Source organism: Cervus canadensis, chromosome X (genome assembly GCF_019320065.1).
Source record: "Cervus canadensis isolate Bull #8, Minnesota chromosome X, ASM1932006v1, whole genome shotgun sequence".
In the NCBI taxonomy this organism is placed as follows: Eukaryota; Metazoa; Chordata; class Mammalia; order Artiodactyla; family Cervidae; genus Cervus; species Cervus canadensis.
The window spans coordinates 32,048,678-32,066,712 of record NC_057419.1 but is presented as its reverse complement, the minus strand read 5'-3'; the positions used below and the strand labels follow the sequence as shown (position 1 = coordinate 32,066,712).

Below are 18,035 nucleotides of genomic sequence, written 5' to 3'. Positions count from 1 at the left end.
AAGATAAATTTTAGACATGCTGCCCAGAGTAGATGTAAATATTCTAAAGGGAGCTTTATCTAATTGGACATCAGATTTACTACAGGATTTAGAATTAGGAATCTGATGGATTCTAATAATCAGAAGCTCATTACATATTTTAAGTGCTCAAATCATTAAATTGAAACCAGAATGTTTTGTGTATCTCCACATCAAATACTTATGGGAGTTCTGTCTTTTAATCTTAATCTAAACATTAAGTTTTTACCCATTCTTCAGAGATTTCAAATGGATTTTAGCTTTTCAGTGAAGTAGGGGATTCATGCTTTCTTGTCCTTACAGTGTTCTTGTCTGTGATTCATGCATCTCATAAGATCTTAAGCAAATTAGCTTCAGTTTACCTTGTTTTTATTACCAGAAAATTGGCTAATTGGCACATAGTGATTCTTCATGAAATTTGATACAAAATTTCACCACATGTTGTGGTGCCAATATGTTGACAGTTATTTTCTATATCTGAAACTCTACGTGTTTTTTTCCATGTCTGAATCTCATATTCATCTTGGCCAGAGAGGACAAAGTAAACTGTATCCATTTTACTATTTGTTTGGGAAGAAAGCAGTGTTTCTCATTTGCTTACTAAACTACACACTCTGGTCAGATGAAACTATGTTGATGGTTCTGGCAGGAAAATCTTCCTTTACATATTACAGTGTAATATGCCTTCTGCTGAGTTTTCTGTCCTGTAGGTATCCATGTGAATACTTACATATGAAGTTTTCACTTTCACTCATGCTCCAAATGTGGGGTTTCCTCTGATTCTCCAGGCAAGGATACTGGAGTGGGTTGCTATGCCCTCCTTCAGGGGATCTTTCTGACCCAAGAATCAAACCAGCATCTCTTACGTCTCCTGCATTGGCCCGCAGATTCTTTACCTCTAATGCCACTTGGGAAGCCCCATTTACCATCTACCTTGGCATAACTACAGTCTTAGAGGCTTCCTCATTGCCTCCTCTCTTCCTCCCCGCCCTAAGGACATTGCTGCCTTTAATTTGTTTTGAGGAGAGAGCCAAGTTGGAAAATCTGAGAGATAACAGGTAACTTTTATTAACTCTACTACAAGTTTCCTCCAAAGTGTTTGCATTCAGAATACTCAAATTTCTAAAAACATTTTGCAATTTTTCACTAATTGTGACTGTCCAAAAATCAGAGAGATATTTTTGCAATTTGCTAATTAGAAAAGAGGATGGCAAAAATAGCTCTGCAACCTTCGGTTCCAAAACTTTAAAAATGAATAATTTCAGTGAATAAGTATGACATCTGTACTTGATTTATCCTCAAGTGAAACCAATTAAACTTCTCCACTTGAGCTAAAATGGCTGTTGCTAGGGGCCAGAATAGAAGCTAAGTCTTAATTAAGTGTGTGCTAATTTCAGTAAAGCTGTTTTAACCATCTAGAAACTAGTTCACATAGTTTTTCTTCAAATTACTTAGGTTCTTATTGTCTCCTGACAACTTAATGCATTTTCCAAAACCCTCAACTCTCTGACAAACTGTTTTAAATTATTAAATTTTTCCTAGTTATCTATGTAAAACTAAAAGATGAGATTCTCTTTTGACATTTGCAAGTACATTCCTGTATAAATTTTCCCCTAGAGACTTATTGCACCCCACTCATATATAAGGCTGCATCTTCCACTTTACTGCATTCACCACTGCTTAATATGACCTATTTAAAGTATTGGAGTTTCAGCTTCAGCATCAGTTCATTGGAAGGACTGATGCTGAAGCTGAAACTCCAATACTTTGGCCACCTCATGCGAAGAGTTGACTCATTGGAAAAGACCCTGATGCTGGGAGGGCTTGGGGGCAGGAAGAGAAGGGGATGACAGAGGATGAGATGACTGGATGGCATCACCAACTCGATGGACATGAGTTTGAGTGAACTCCGGGAGTTTGTGATGGACAGGGAGGCCTGGCGTGCTGCCATTCATGGGGTCACAGAGAGTCAGACACAACTGAGCAACTGAACTGAACTGAAAGTCAGAAAAATGCAATTAAGTTGGATTAAGCTGTACAAGAAAAGTAGCAGAAGTATAACATGAAAGCACTTTGTGTTATCAACAGTGATTTATATGGATCCTAGTGACAGATATTTAAGGCTATAATTTCCTGAGTACATTCATAATTTGTTTGCTAAAAATGAAGGTAGACATATTTTTTCTGCCTTTTCCAGCTCTGCCTCTACAGTCAGAAGCCCATATGATACAGAGTATACTAGTAATCCTTCTTCTTTTCTCCTTCCTTTAAAATGTATATTACTAAGTGTTGTTTTCTAGGCCCAGAGACAGGTTTATAGTGAAGCTAAGCTTAAGTTTCAGAGCCTTCCACTTGCATCGACCCCTTCTAAGATCTGGAAGGAATCAAAGCAATGTTCCCATGGTTATGTGTTTTTGTGAAAGTAAAATATTTTAACCACAATCCTTTAAATCCATTGTCTACTTCCACTTCGACCCACCTCTTTTAGACTTCCCTTTTATGTAGGTAGTATTGGATGTGCCACAGGCATTTTGGGGATCTGATTAATAGGTTGAATTGGGGATATGTTTAGTTTGGGGTTAGTAAAATATTTGGCTTTAAAGGGCTTCCCAGGTGGTGCTAGTGGTAAAGAATCCGCCTGCCAATGCAGGAGACACAAGAGATGCAAGAGACATGGATTCGATCTCTGGGTCAGGAAGAAGAGAATGGAGAGGGAATGGCTACCCACTCCAGTATTCTTGCCTGGAGAATTTCATGGACAGAGGAGCCGGGCAGGCTACAGTCCATGGGGTTCCAAATAGTCGGACACGACTGAGCATGCATGTGCGCATGCGCGTGCACGCACATATACACACACGGTTCTTAGTTGATTCTGTGTATAATGAAATTTGTGCTGCAGATTCTGGTAGAATAATGTCCTTACCACTCATGATGCCAACTCACCAGGGTCATGGCATAAAGGAGTAGGGCCTAGTGTAAAAGTGATAAATGAGTGTTATCAATTCAAAGAGTATTTAAAACTAGTTCACTGCACAAGTAAACTTCTGAAATGCCCTGAGATCTCATTGCTCCTATATGAAAGAAATTTGATAGTTTTCCCAAATTTGACAATCATATATAAAATGATTTTACAAAATCACCGTTAAATGAAGCAGCAGAGTACATATATAGCCAAACATGTAGAAAGAGAAAATATTATACAGGTATAGGAGGTATTATTAATAAAAAAGTTACTTTAATGGATTTTATGGTATTTGGTAAGTTTCAAAACTTTATAACTTGTAATTTTGTTACTCATTTATTTTTTTTCATTTACTTTTATAAGTTGGAGGCTAATTACTTTACAATATTGTAGTGGTTTTTCTCATACATTGACATGAATCAGCCATGGATTTACAAGTATTCCCCATCCTGATCCCCCCTCCCACCTCCCTCTCCACCCGATTCCTGTGGGTCTTCCCAGTGCACCAGGCCCGAGCACTTGTCTCATGCATCCAGCCTCATTTAGAATATTTACATTTGTACAGATGTTTTTTCATTTATAGTTTTGTGCTATTTTCCTTAGTGAAGGTCCCTCAAAAAGCTTACATTTCAGAGGCCACAAAAGGTGGATTCACCTCTTTCTAGGCACTGTATGGAAAATTGTCCTCGTCTGAACATAATTTATAGTCAGAATGCAGCTTAACACATAAATATTGGTCACTTCTTAAAGACTGTTAAGGTTTAAAATTTCTGGATCATAGTTTCTGAGATTATAATTAAGACTAATGTATAGTCAATTCAGAAACCAGATTTGAAGAGGACATTGTTTCAACTAAGTCAAGGAGCTGTTTGTTGTGTTTGGAATAAAACTCTGGTATGAATTGATATAATTGTGATGTTAAATTGAGTATGATTGTTTTATTTAAAAAATGTTGCAGTGGAACAGATTAGAGATTTAATTAACAGGATTCAAGGCAAGTGAATTGTCAAGAAGTCTCTAACTTTGAAATAAATAGAATCAATATGATTATACCTCTTTGCAGCTTCAGCATTTAAATATAGTTTGGATATTATGTCTTAAATTGCAAAGTTTATAAATGAGTGTTATACTCTTGTTCTGCCAAGACTGTAGACTTTAAAGAGATTAACTTGAAGTTTTATTTAATCACCCCAGTGGTCAGTTCAGCAGGAAAATAAAATGGGTAGATAATGTGAAGGTCTTTCTCTGAGATTGGCCTTTTTGAAAGGGGTAATGTAAAATTAAATTTAATTAGATATAAGCACCAAATGGCTCTAAAGGCTAATGCCTTATTACAGATTACTTTGTCCTTGAAACTTAACTGCGTTTTGTGTACTTTTTCCTTTACTCAGATAAAGGCTGCAGTCCATTTTCCTAACAGACTATCCTTTACAAAAATGGTCATTAAAAAAAAAATGGTCATTTAGGTAATTCCCTGGCAATTCAGTGGTTAGGACTCGTCACTCACTGCTGAGGACCTGGGTTTAATCCCTGGCCAGGGAACTAAGATCCCACAAGCTGCACAGTGTGGCCAAAAAAAAAAAAAAAAAAAAAAAACCAATCTAGATGCTAGCAGTTACCAAATTCATCCTGTGGATCAATACATTCCTTGCTCCCCTTAAAATTAACTATTTTTTTTTAATTATTGGAAAAGTAACATATGTCCAGAGTAAAGTCCCCTTTCCAAAAGAAACCAGTTATCAGTTTCCTATGTATGAATTCTCCTAGAAATAGACTGAATATAAGATGAATAACATTTGTAGATCTATATGCTTACTTGAACAACCTAGGTTTGAACTGCACAGGTCCACTTATGCACATTTTTTCAATAAATATGTGTTATAGTACTACACGATCTGTGGTTGGTTGAATCTGAGGGTGTGGAACTGAGGATATGGAGAGCCAAATGTAAAGTTATACATGAGGTGGGTGCCCCCACCCCCATCTCCTTGTTGTTTAAGGGTTAACTGTGTATATATGTGTGTGTATATGTGTGAGGGCAGGAGGAGAAGTGGACAAAAGAGCATGAGATGGTTGGATGACATCACCGACTCGATGGACATGGGTTTCGGTAAGCTCCGGGAATTGGTGATGGACAGGGAGGCCTGGCATGCTGCGGTTCATGGGGTCGCAAAGAGTTGGACACGACTGAGCGACTGAACTGAACTGAAGCATACTATATACATACTGTTCTAACCTTGCTTTTTTTCACCTGGCAAATACATCTTATTGTTTCCTGTCAGCATATAGAAATCTGTCTTTATTTCTAGTTGTAACTTTTTCCCTCTAACATTTGGTATGGCAAATGATGATAGTGCATTGAACATTTCTTTTTTTCAAATGCTGTATTAGAGTAATACAGGCATTTTGCCTTGTATAAATTCTTAGGTAATAAATGGCCATCCATGAAGATGTAGAATCGGTTATTGAAACAGGCTTAGGCTTCTGATTTAGTTGAACCAAGGATCAAAGAAATATCAAATCCAAGGTTTAAAACTAGCAGTAGAGGAATCATGTAAAGAGGGACTTTTACTATTTCCTTTCTTTGTATATAAATTTTTATAATGAATAATCATGCATTAGTTATATAATTTTTGAATAAAGTGAAATTATATTAGCAATGAAAATTTGGAAAAAACACTCAATTTACAGAAAAACAATACTACAACTTAAACTAACAAAATCTCCATGTCTTTTTCATTTTAAAACATTTGACCTTTGAATTGTTAGAGTGGTTTGGGGCTGTTGTCTTAGTCTCTAAAAATTGTCTTTTGCTAGTTCATACTACCCAAAGCAATCTATAGATTCAATGCAATCCCTATCAAGCTACCAATGGTGTTTTTCACAGAACTAGAACAAATAATTTCACAATTTGTATGGAAATACAAAAAACCTCGAATAGCCAAAGTTATCTGAGAAAGAAGAATGGAACTGGAGGAATCAACCTGCCTGACTTCAGACTCTACTACAAAGCCACAGTCATCAAGACAGTGTGGTACTGGCACAAAGACAGAAATATAGATCAATGGAACAGAATAGAAAGCCCAGAGATAAATCCACTAACCTATGGACACCTTATCTTTGACAAAGGAGGCAAGAATATACAATGGGAAAAAGACAACCTCTTTAACAAGTGGTGCTGGGAAAACTGGTCAACCACTTGTAAAAGAATGAAACTAGAACACTTTTTAACACCATACACAAAAATAAACTCAAAATGGATTAAAGATCTAAATGTAAGACCAGAAACTATAGAACTCCTAGAGGAGAACATAGGCAAAACACTCTCCGACATAAATCACAGCAAGATCCTCTATGACCCACCTCCCAGAATACTGGAAATAAAAGCAAAAATAAACAAATGGGACCTAATGAAACTTAAAAGCTTTTGCACTACAAAGGAAACTATAAGTAAGGTGAAAAGACAGCCCTCAGATTGGGAGAAAATAATAGCAAATGAAGAAACAGACAAAGGATTAATCTCAAAAATATACAAGCAACTCCTGCAGCTCCATTCCAGAAAAATAAATGACCCAATCAAAAAATGGGCCAAAGAACTAAACAGACATTTCTCCAAAGAAGACATACAGATGGCTAACAAACACATGAAAAGATGCTCAACATCACTCATTATTAGAGAAATGCAAATCAAAACCACAATGAGGTACCATTACACGCCAGTCAGGATGGCTGCTATCCAAAAGTCTATAAGCAATAAATGCTGGAGAGGGTGTGGAGAAAAGGGAACCCTCTTACACTGTTGGTGGGAATGCAAACTAGTACAGCCGCTATGGAAAACAGTGTGGAGATTTCTTAAAAAACTGGAAATAGAACTGCCATATGACCCAGCAATCCCACTTCTGGGCATACACACTGAGGAAACCAGATCTGAAAGAGACACATGCACCCCAATATTCATCGCAGCACTGTTTATAATAACCAGGACATGGAAGCAACCTAGATGCCCATCAGCAGATGAATGGATAAGGAAGCTGTGGTACATATACACCATGGAATATTACTCAGTCATTAAAAAGAATTCATTTGAATCAGTTCTAATGAGATGGATGAAACTGGAGCCCATTATACAGAGTGAAGTAAGCCAGAAAGATAAAGACCAATACAGTATACTAACGCATATATATGGAATTTAGAAGGATGGTAACGATAACCCTACATGCAAAACAAAAAGAGTCACAGATGTACAGAACAGACTTTTGGACTCTGTGGGAGAAGGCAAGGGTGGGATGTTTCGAGAGAACAGCATTGAAACATGTATATTATCAAGGGTGAAACAGATCACCAGCCAAGGTTGGATGCATGAGACAAGTGCTCGGGGCTGGTGCACTGGGAAGACCCAGAGGGATCAGGTGGAGAGGGAGGTGGGAGGGGGGATCGGGATGGGGAATACATGTAAATCCATGGCTGATTCATGTCAGTGTATGGCAAAAACCACTACAATATTGTAAAGTAATTAGCCTCTAACTAATAAAAATAAATGGAAAAGAATAAAGTTTTTAATTTGTAACTTTTATTTAGATTGGTCAAATTAAATAAATATCAATAGAACTTGATGCCTTCCTCTTATACTCTTATACTTTAATTTTCAGTATCCTTTATTGAAACATCAGAGTGTTACTCAGTTAAAATATATATATTATTTTTTCAGCAAACAGTGATAGAATTTGTATTAAGACATATGTAATATAAATGGGATTCCTATTATGTATTTTATATAGTATTTAGTTGGCAAAATATATTGTGCAAGAAGAATCAGACATATTAGAAATTCAAGATTAATGATGAATCATTTTACTTTTCTGAGTTTAGTCTCTGTAGAAGGACAGGATCCTTTCAAGCTCCTGCAAAACCTCTGAATCCCTCTATATTGAGTTGTTATGAAAATGTTAGAAAGTAGGCTTTAAACCATTTGAAGATTTCCCCACTGGCTTAGTAGCATGCTAATCTGAATTTATTTTGGGGACGTATCAATCAACTCCTGGGGGGATAAAAGGGAATTTCAGTGTGCTAAAGCAAAGTACCTTTCCCAAAGTGACTTTTAAAAATGGGGAAATGTTAGAATATACTGATTGTCAAATCTTGCTAAAAACCTAAAGAAATACATTCTCTTAGTCATTTTTTATTTTGAGAAGATATGAAATGTAGAGGGGAAAAGTAAACATAGAACTAAAATTTAGTTCACACACTAGAAATATTTCATACTTTTCAGGTATTTTTAAGTCACAAATCCCTCAAATCACAGGCATAGAATTTTGGTTTTTCAGGGAGATCAAAGATCATCTAGATTTATCATTTATAAATGGAAAGAGTTTGGAGTTACAGAGACCTACATTTGAATTCTAGCTCTTTCATTTTCTTGCTGAGCTTCTTGGGCAATTTATTCAGTGTCCTAGCCTTCAGATAGGAAATTGGATCACCTTTTATTACCAGATGAGAAGGAATACACAAAAGAAAATATACTAATAACAATCCAAGAAGTGGTAATAACACAGTTTTTATAACACCTTTTATGGAAAGGTAGAGCTCAAAAGAACTGTCTTTCAAGAAACTTAAGCCCTTATATTTGTCTTAAGTTTCTTGCTTGAGAATAGATGATGCAGTCTTTTTATATTTATGCAAATTATACAGAAATTACATACAGATAAAGTATACGATGCTTGAATTTCATGTTTTAGACATTTCAGTAGACAAATAACTCCTTATGCATTAAAATAATGGATCTTTACAATATCTATGGACAGCACCCTCTACACCACTGTTAATACTGTTGAGGCCACAGGATATGTTTGGTTTCTTTTCTTCTCTTTCATTCCTGCCTTCATCTAAATATAGTGAACAGTGCTCCATCTTAAGTCCTTCATAGGAGCCACATTTATAGATTGTAGGCTTTTGGATGTTTATTTTCAGGGGAGCTATTGATAAAATAGAAACATAGTTCCTCTGGGAAAAAACAAAACAAAACCACATTGATTCCTAATGAAAGATTCTGAGAAGAAAAACAAGCAGTTAAAACTTCGGAGTACTGTGGGGAATAGGCGAAGGTGGTTTGCGTTGGTGGTGATCAGGGAGAGTGGCGCAGATCCAGAATCAGACAGATTGCTCCCAGCAATTTCCAGTTGTTTGGAATCTGTGCTTGCTTTTACTCACCATTGGATCCCTAGCAGCTAATACATAATAGGTATTCAGTAAATGTTTGTTAAATAAATAAGTGCTATTTTAGCTTCCTGCTCAAGGATTTGGCATCCAGAATAGTTCTGTGATAAACACTGTGAATTTCCTCTTACACAAAGGTGCTGCCTGTTTTTGTTTCCTTTGAGACTTTCGGCTTGAAAAATCTCTGGTATCTAACATTCAGAGGAAAAGTCAAGTGCTGTTATCCCAAAGGGGAACATTTTTTTTGTGCTAGGTATGGTTGACCTGGCTTTAAAACACACAAATAGAAGTTACTAAATAAGGAAGTGTCGCAAAGAGTCGGACACGACTGAGCGACTGAACTGAACTGAACTGAACTGAACTTTCTGGTTTGCAGCATGAAAACAACATAGGATAAAACAACTTTTTTGTATAGTATTTTGTATAAATAGTTTCCTTGTTTTTTTATGTTCAGGCTATGGCAATGAAAAGTGTAGCAAATCATCGGGTGATAAAGTGATTTTTGCTTTTAAAAATCAATTTTCAGAACACTTTCTCATTGGGTACCTCAGTAAATTGAAATTTGGCAGGGTGAGCGGGGGAAAAATCCCCTTCCCTTTTTTAAAAGTTTGGCACTTGATCAGAAAAAGTAGAGTAGTACATAGAGCAGTACTGTCCAATGGAACATTCTGTAATGATGAAAATGTTCTGTATTTACTCTGTCCCTTGTGGCGGCCACATTGGCCATTGAACACTAGAAATGTGGCTAATGTAACTGAGGAACTGAATTTTTTAATCTTTTCATTTTTGTTTTTAAAATTATACCCCCAAATTGACTTCTTTTTGGCGTACAGTTCTATGAATGTTTTGTTTGTTTGCTTGCTTGCTTTTTTTAGGTTTGGTTAATTTTAACACATGTATAGATTAATTTGGAGAAGTAAATGGCAACCCACTCCAGTACTCTTGCCTGGAGAATCCCATGGACGGAGGAGCCTGGTGGGCTACAATCCGTGGGGTCGCAAAGAGTCGGACACAACTGAGCAACTAACACACTTAGATTAATTTAACTACCCAAAGCCAGGACAGCACAGTTCCATCACCCACATCACTCCAAAATGATTCTTCTCTAAATGCAAATATAACTATGTCATTCCCCTGCTTAACTTTTCCATGACTCTCTATTACCTATGGAATAAAGTACAGATGATTATTGGCATACAAAAGCCCCCATGATAAAGCAGTTGCCTAATTATGCAGCCTTTCGTTTTTTTCTCTACTTTTGTGTTTACATTTGTCATGAGTTCCCTGCTTCAAATGTCCTTGCTAATTTCTGTTATTCCTTTAACATTCAGGTATTATCTCCCTTAAGAAACCTTTTTGACACACATTCCCAGGGATGAATGGGTGTTCTTTTTCTCTGTCCTCTGTTCTAGCATTGCTCCCTGTGACTATGTCATGATCAGCTTTGTATCATGAGAATCTGAGTTCCTGGCACATATAATAAGTGTTTGATAAATATTAGTTTTTCAGTGTTTACTTTTATATGACTTACTGCTTCAAAGAACTACTTTCCTATTTACTCATATGATCCTTATAATAACCCTGGAAGAGAATAGAGCACATTTCTTCATTTTTCTGATGGTAGAGCTAGTGAGTGTGGTTAATTCATAAGTGGAGAATTGACACTGGAGCTCAAATCTTCTGACTCTTAACCTAGTTTTGTGTGTGTATATGACTACTTCATAAATCTTTATAATCCATGTGTTACCCAAAAAGATGCAGGGTAAGATGTCCAGGTAGTAGTTAAATTATATTCAGTTGCTGAGCTTTAAGAATACAATCATTATTTTAATAATCAAGTCAGGAAAAATGATAAAGATGTTCTTATTTTGCACAAAAGTAATACTAGACTATAGTGACTTAGAAGGTTATAGAAATACTTGCTACAAAACCCTATGAATATTGCTTTCATAAACCAGCATGTTTATACCTTTTTTTGCAACAAGTTTATCTTAACTGAACATTTTAAAACTTTAAACTTCACTTCCAATTTGTTTTATGTAGCTGATCCTCTTTCCTGAAATTATCTTTTGAATTGGTAGAGTGCTGAGTGTTGGAATACTTTGTGAAAGGAGAGGAAGAGTAGTTTGTTCTCTGTTATGAAATTCTAGGGTGTGTTTGTGCACGTTTCAAATGCCTGATCATTACCTGAGTCAAGTACACCTACATAGAGCTTTACCATTCCTGTAGGTACACAAGACATTCTGTGCTGCTTTCTAAAAAGAATAGGAAAAATGAGAACTAATAAAGAAACTCTATTTGATTTAATTATTTGTTTATTCTTGACGGTGGTGTGATGATTGATAATTTTAAGTTCCATATCATAAAATTTAATTAAAATGACTTCTGCAATTTCCTTCCAAAAGGTTTCACTGGAAGAAAAAAATGCAACTATTATTTATGACCCAAAACTACAAACTCCAAAGACCCTGCAGGAAGCTATTGATGACATGGGCTTTGATGCTGTTCTCCACAATCCTAAGCCTCTCCCTGTTTTAACTGAAACTGTGTTTCTGACTGTTACTGCTTCACTGGTTCCGCCATGGGACCATATCCAAAGCACATTGCTCAAGACCAAGGGTGTGACAGATATTAAAATTTCCCCTCAGCAGAGAACTGCACTGGTGACAATAATCCCTTCTATAGTGAATGCCAATCAGATAGTAGAGCTGGTTCCTGATCTCAGTTTAGGTACTGGAACTCTGGAGAAAAAGTTAGGAACTTGTGAAGATTATAGTATGGCTCAACCAGGTGAAGTCATGCTGAAGATGAAGGTGGAAGGGATGACCTGCCATTCATGTACCAGCACCATTGAAGGAAAAATTGGGAAACTGCAAGGTGTTCAGCGAATTAAAGGTAGTATGACTGATATTGTTTATTTGATTGCTTTGTAAGACTTGGTTTTCTGTTTTGGTCTTTTAACTTTAGCATTTTCTTTTAAGCATGGGTTTTGAATCCGTGGGACTAGAATGTTACTGCTTCATTGAAGTCTGAGAAACAGTGTATTCCCAGGATTAATGTCAAGTAAAATTAATGATTATAATTAAAAGTTACATGAATCTTGAACTAGCATAAAAGGCAGCCAAGGTGGCATTCATGGAGTTCAGGGTTCTTAACACAACATGCCTAGGGTCCTCTTGACCTCTGTTTCTATTCAGGCATGCAGAAACTTGGAGACCACAGATACAGTGGTCACATCTTTTGCTTTTTTCTAGTCCACGTCAGTAACATATTCTGAAAAGAACAGAATTATTTTAAGAAAGGATAATAACAACGAGAGAGAAACAATTATGTGTGGTATTAATTTGGTCTATAGAATGTTTTCTGAAGTGGACCAGGAATAACTGAATTAAATATTTTTCTTTTTATTAACTAGTTTCCTTGGACAATCAAGAAGCTACTGTTGTTTATCAGCCTCATCTTATCACAGCAGAGGAAATAAAAAAGCAGATTGAAGTTGTGGGCTTCACAGCATTCATCAAAAAACAGCCCAAATACCTCAAATTGGGAGCTATTGACATAGAACGTCTAAAGAACACACCAGTCAAATCCTCAGAAGGATCACAGCAAAGGAGTCCATCATACACCAGTAATTCAACAGTCATTTTCACCATAGATGGCATGCATTGTAAATCATGTGTGTCAAATATTGAAAGTGCTTTATCTACACTCCAACATGTAAGCAGTGTAGTAGTTTCTTTAGAGAATAAATCTGCCATAGTAAAGTACAATGCAAGTTTAGTCACTCCAGAAACACTGAGAAAAGCAATAGAGGCCATATCACAAGGGCAATATAGAGTTAGTAGTGCAAGTGAAATTGAGAGTACCTCAAATTCTCCCTCCAGCTCGTCTCTTCAAAAGAGTCCTTTGAATGTAGTTAGCCAGCCTCTAACTCAAGAAACTGTGATAAACATTGATGGCATGACTTGTAATTCTTGTGTGCAGTCTATTGAAGGTGTCATATCAAAAAAGGCAGGTGTAAAATCCATACAAGTATCACTTGCCAATGGCAAAGGGACTGTTGAGTATGATCCTTTATTAACCTCTCCAGAAACCTTGAGAGAAGCAATAGAAAACATGGGATTTGATGCTTCCTTGTCAGGTAATTATCATTTTGTCCTTTGATTCTTCTAATGTTTTTTTATTTACACTTTGCTAATTCTTTTGGCTTTTATCAGTGAAAAATGAGTAATAGGCACTGCAGTTCCACTTTTTGGAAATATGACATATGTCAGCAGCATATATGAAGCATATATAAAGATGCATAAAGATGTTTACATAATTATATAGAAACTAGAAACATTAAATAAAGCATGATACCTCCATGTGAGGAAATGCTCTGAAGCCATAAAAATTATGGTGTTGAAGATACTTAATGCCACGGGAAAGTGTTTGAGATATTTTGTTAAATGAAAAAGCAAGTGAAAAAGTCATATGGTCAAAATTTTATAAACACATGTATAAGGATTTATGCCATGTATATGTTATTTATGTGTATGAATAAAATTCCTGGTAGAATATGAACAAAATTTTAATTGTAGTTATTTGTGAGTGGTAGGATAAAGATGATAATTTGTTTTCATTGTGCTTTCCTATGTATTTTAAGTTTTTTGTGGCAGGGTTACATGTATATTTGTATGTATTTATGTATATATAATATGGGAGAAGCAAATGTTATTTTAAAAGAAAAATTAGAGCCTCAGATGTAGAAAACAAACTTATGGTTAGCAGGGGATAAGGGGAGGAGGGATAAATTGGGAGATTTGGTTGACATATACACACTATTATATATAGAACAGATAACTAATAAGAACCTGCTGAATAGCCCAGGGAACTCTACTCAATACTCCATAATGGCCTATATGGGAAAAGAATCTTAAAAAGAGTGGATATATGTATATGTATAGCTGATTCACTATGCTGTACACTTGAAACTGATATAACATTGTAAATCAACTATATTGCAAACAAAAATTTTAAAAATAAAATGAAAATAGTAGAGATAAATAGTAGAATTTAAGCTGTAGTTTCAAATTTAGGCATTCTAATTAACCTGACTCTAGAACTGGCCCAAAGTCTTCCTGTTTTCTGGTAGCTCTTACCTTGAACTGAAACCAGAGATGTATATCCAATGGAATTTGCCCATGTGAACTTGTTTTGAACTAGAACTGAACCTAGCCTTGAATTAAACTGGAAATTCCCTAAGTGAAATTTCTCTCTGTGAATATAATGGAAAAGTTGAATAACTAATTTCTAGACAATGTCATTGGACTTCCCCGGTGGCTCAGCGGTAAAGAATCCACCTGAAGTGCAAGAGACACAGGTTCAATCCCAGGGTCAGGAAGATCCTTTGGATGAGGGCATGGTAACCCACTCCAGTATTCTTGCCTGGGAAATCCCATGGACAGAGGAGCCTGGTAGGCTACAGTTCGTGGGGTCGCAAAAGAGTCAGACACGGGTTAGTGACTAAGCAGCAACAATAACAAGCATGTTAAAAGCCATGATGAATAGGTAGAAAACCTTGGCAAAGTGATTGTGACCATAAAATAACTTATGAATTGTGACTACAGTAACCCATATTATTGGGGTAAAAAGTTGATATCAATTGACTGCATTGTGTGTTTCTGCTATAGATCAATCAGAGTTTAAGATGCCACCAGAATTGTGGCTGCCCACTTTCTGAATGCTAGTGTCAATGCTGGTCCAGGTTTCATAGTCTACCACTCTGAAACCTGTTCCTATAGACTTAGAGGGATCATTGCATTTCACCCTCATGTCATACCAGTCCTGGGTGGACCATAAATGGTAATAAAGGAAATAGTGAGAAATATAGGAGGTACTTTTTATCATGACCACCAATATCATCGTTATCATAAAAAGATATATAATATAAGAAGTTGTCTTCACTAACCAATTAAAGCAAACGAAATACTCGATTAAATTCCTTTTCCTTTTTTGTAACTTTTTCATCTTTAATTTCAAACTTACAGAAAAACTGCAAGAACAGTACAAAGAATTCCTGTTTACCAATTTTACTCGGATTCCATTGTTAATACTGTTGCCACATTTGTTTTATCATTCTTTTTCTCTATCAACAGATATATATTCAAACACACAATACACACACACGTATCTATCTTTTTCTGAATCATTTGAGAGTAAGTTGCAGACATGATGTTTATAGTTAAACATAAACATAGTTGTTTTTAAGCCGTTTTCTGATTATATATTTATTCATATTACTTTAGACTAAACCTGCCAGTTTTGAGGATCAGACTGGAAACCCTTTCTTGAAATTTTTGGATTCTTTTCTGATTGTTGCCTCACATGCAGGAGAGTCAGTCTTCTTTTGAATTAATTTATGCATAAGTAGTGTTGCTACTGGAGAAGGCAATGGCAACCCACTCCAGTGTTCTTGCCTGGAGAATCCCAGGGACGGGGGAGCCTGGTGGGCTGCCGTCTATGGGGTCGCACAGAGTCGGACACGACTGAAGCGACTTAGCAGCAGCAGCAGCAGTAGCAGTGTTGCTTCAGTTTATGGGAAAGCCAATTTAAAGAAACTAGCCATTTAATTTACTCTGGCTTTTTAACACCTGTACTGCCTCTGTGGAAGATGGAAGCATTTGCTCTTCTTGCCACATTCACTGGGATAAAGGTCACAATTTTGTGAATCTTTGTTGAGAAATCATGCCATTGTAACTAAAAGGGGTTACCTCTATGACTTATTTTAACTCAGTACTGTACTTCTAGAGTGTGAATTGCAGATGTTTTGGTTACTTCTGGTACCTGAAATAACTAAATTACTCTGGAATAATACTTAAAGTAATTGGTAATATAATCTTTCTTTTCACTGTCCAAGTTAAGAATTTTAAATCTTCATAATAATTATGATAGAATGAATAAGCTCCTGGCTAGACTAAAATAATGTTTTTTTTCCCCCAAGCCAAAGCTATTTCCTTTGGGCAGATGAGCCTCCTTTTTGAATTTTTGGTACTGTTTGGTAAATTTTATCCTCTTTGTTCTAAATAATGCTCTCATAATCTGAATGAATATCATTTTCTAAATTGATTCACATATAAGATCAGAGACTGTCTAATTTTGGAATTAGGAGAATCTCATCCTTTGCTATTCAAAGTGTCCTTTGCTATACCCAGACTGGCAATACTGCCATCACTTGGAAGCTTATTGGAACAGAATTTCAGGCCTCACCCTCAATGTACTGAATCAGAATCTGCATTTTAACAAGATCGCCCACGTGATTGTATGTCAAAATTTAAGAGCCTTTATTATAACTGATTTGAGAAGTCAGGCTTTTGTTATGGAAGTGGTCAGGCTTTTGTTAAAGTTTCTTCAAAAGATGCCTTTTTTCAGTATCCTAAAAACTACCTCTGCTATGCAGGATTTCCTCTATGGACTAGCCAAATAGACTTGAATCAGTTTTTTGCCCAAGGGAAAGAAGTAACACGTTAGTGGAAATTTCCACATCATTTCTTTTCCTCCTTATCTCTGCAGTAGAGTTGAAAATCTTTAGCTTTTTTTGCAGGTACATGGATGTCCTAAAAAGAATACTTTCTCCCTTCTTGGGAGGTAATTAATACTGAAATGGATAAATTAAGTCTCCACTAAGACTGCAGGGGAGCTTCTGGGATGACAGATGCTTTCCACTGTTTCACAGTCCATAAACATTCTACAGAAAAATTCTCTGAATACTTTGTGAAAAATGAAGATTATTGCTGACTTACTCCTTGCCTCTTCTTCCATTGTCCACCAAAGACATTTTAATTTAAAAAACACTATGTATTATTGTTAAAATTCAAACATACAGCAATGTCTATAGAGGAAATTTGTTCATCTTTTTCTGTTATTCTATTCCTGCCATAACCTCATTCCCCAGAAACAGCCTCTACTAGTAGTTTGGTATGTACTCTCCTAGGCTTCCTTATGCATGTTCTCATCTATGCACTCTAACAATTTTTAAATGACGTTGTACTGCATTGCTGTTTTGCAGATTGTTTTTTGTCCCACTTACATGAATTGCTTTACTGCCAGTATGTAAATCATTAACATAATGATAGAAATTCATTATAAAACTAAGAGCTTTCTATTAATAAACCACTGTCTACTGGAGTTTGGGGTAGAGATAATGGGCTTGAAGATCTTGATATAAAGTTCTGTTTATTCAGCTAGTTCTGATTTTCCCAAGAATTGGAATGGGCAGTGTTGAACTTGGAAGTCACTTCCTGGAAAGTGTAAAGATACTATTGCACAGGGCTAGGTCCATGACAGTTTTAAAGGAATGGATTGACAGTGCCTGGAGAAGGAAATGGCAACCCACTCCAGTATTCTTGCCTGGAGAATCCCGTGGACAGAGGAGCCTGGTGGTCTGCTGTCTATGGGGTCACACAGAGTCGGACACGACTGAAGCGACTTAGCAGCAGCAGCTGCAACAGCGTTGACAGTGCTAGGAGGTGTGGATTGTGATAAGTGACGAGGATGCAGCTGGAGAATACCTCAAATGAAAAGAATCTTTCCCTGTCCACCAGATACAAATGAGCCATTGGTAGTAATAGCTCAGTCCTCATCAGAAATGCCACTTTTGACCTCAACTAATGAATTTCACACCAAAATGATGACACCAACTCATGACAAGGAGGAGCCAAAGACTTCATCTAAGTGTTATATACAGATCACTGGTATGACTTGTGCTTCCTGTGTAGCAAACATTGAACGGAATTTAAGACGAGAAGAAGGTAAGACACTCTTAAAACTTGCTATTTTATGTACTAATTTGAGAACTTTGTCC

General features: G+C 36.4%; 1 protein-coding gene across 2 annotated transcripts in view; it reads left to right on the top strand.

Moving 5' to 3' along the window:
• The window catches only part of ATP7A (ATPase copper transporting alpha), a 147,529-nt gene that overhangs the window by 87,614 nt on the left and 41,880 nt on the right, over positions 1-18,035 (top strand). For both annotated transcript variants that reach the window (XM_043458393.1, XM_043458392.1), the window contains exons 3-5: positions 11,599-12,088; positions 12,609-13,334; positions 17,776-17,982. In XM_043458393.1, coding sequence (XP_043314328.1) covers positions 11,599-12,088; positions 12,609-13,334; positions 17,776-17,982 — 1,423 coding nt within the window. The remainder of the gene's footprint in view (positions 1-11,598; positions 12,089-12,608; positions 13,335-17,775; positions 17,983-18,035) is intronic.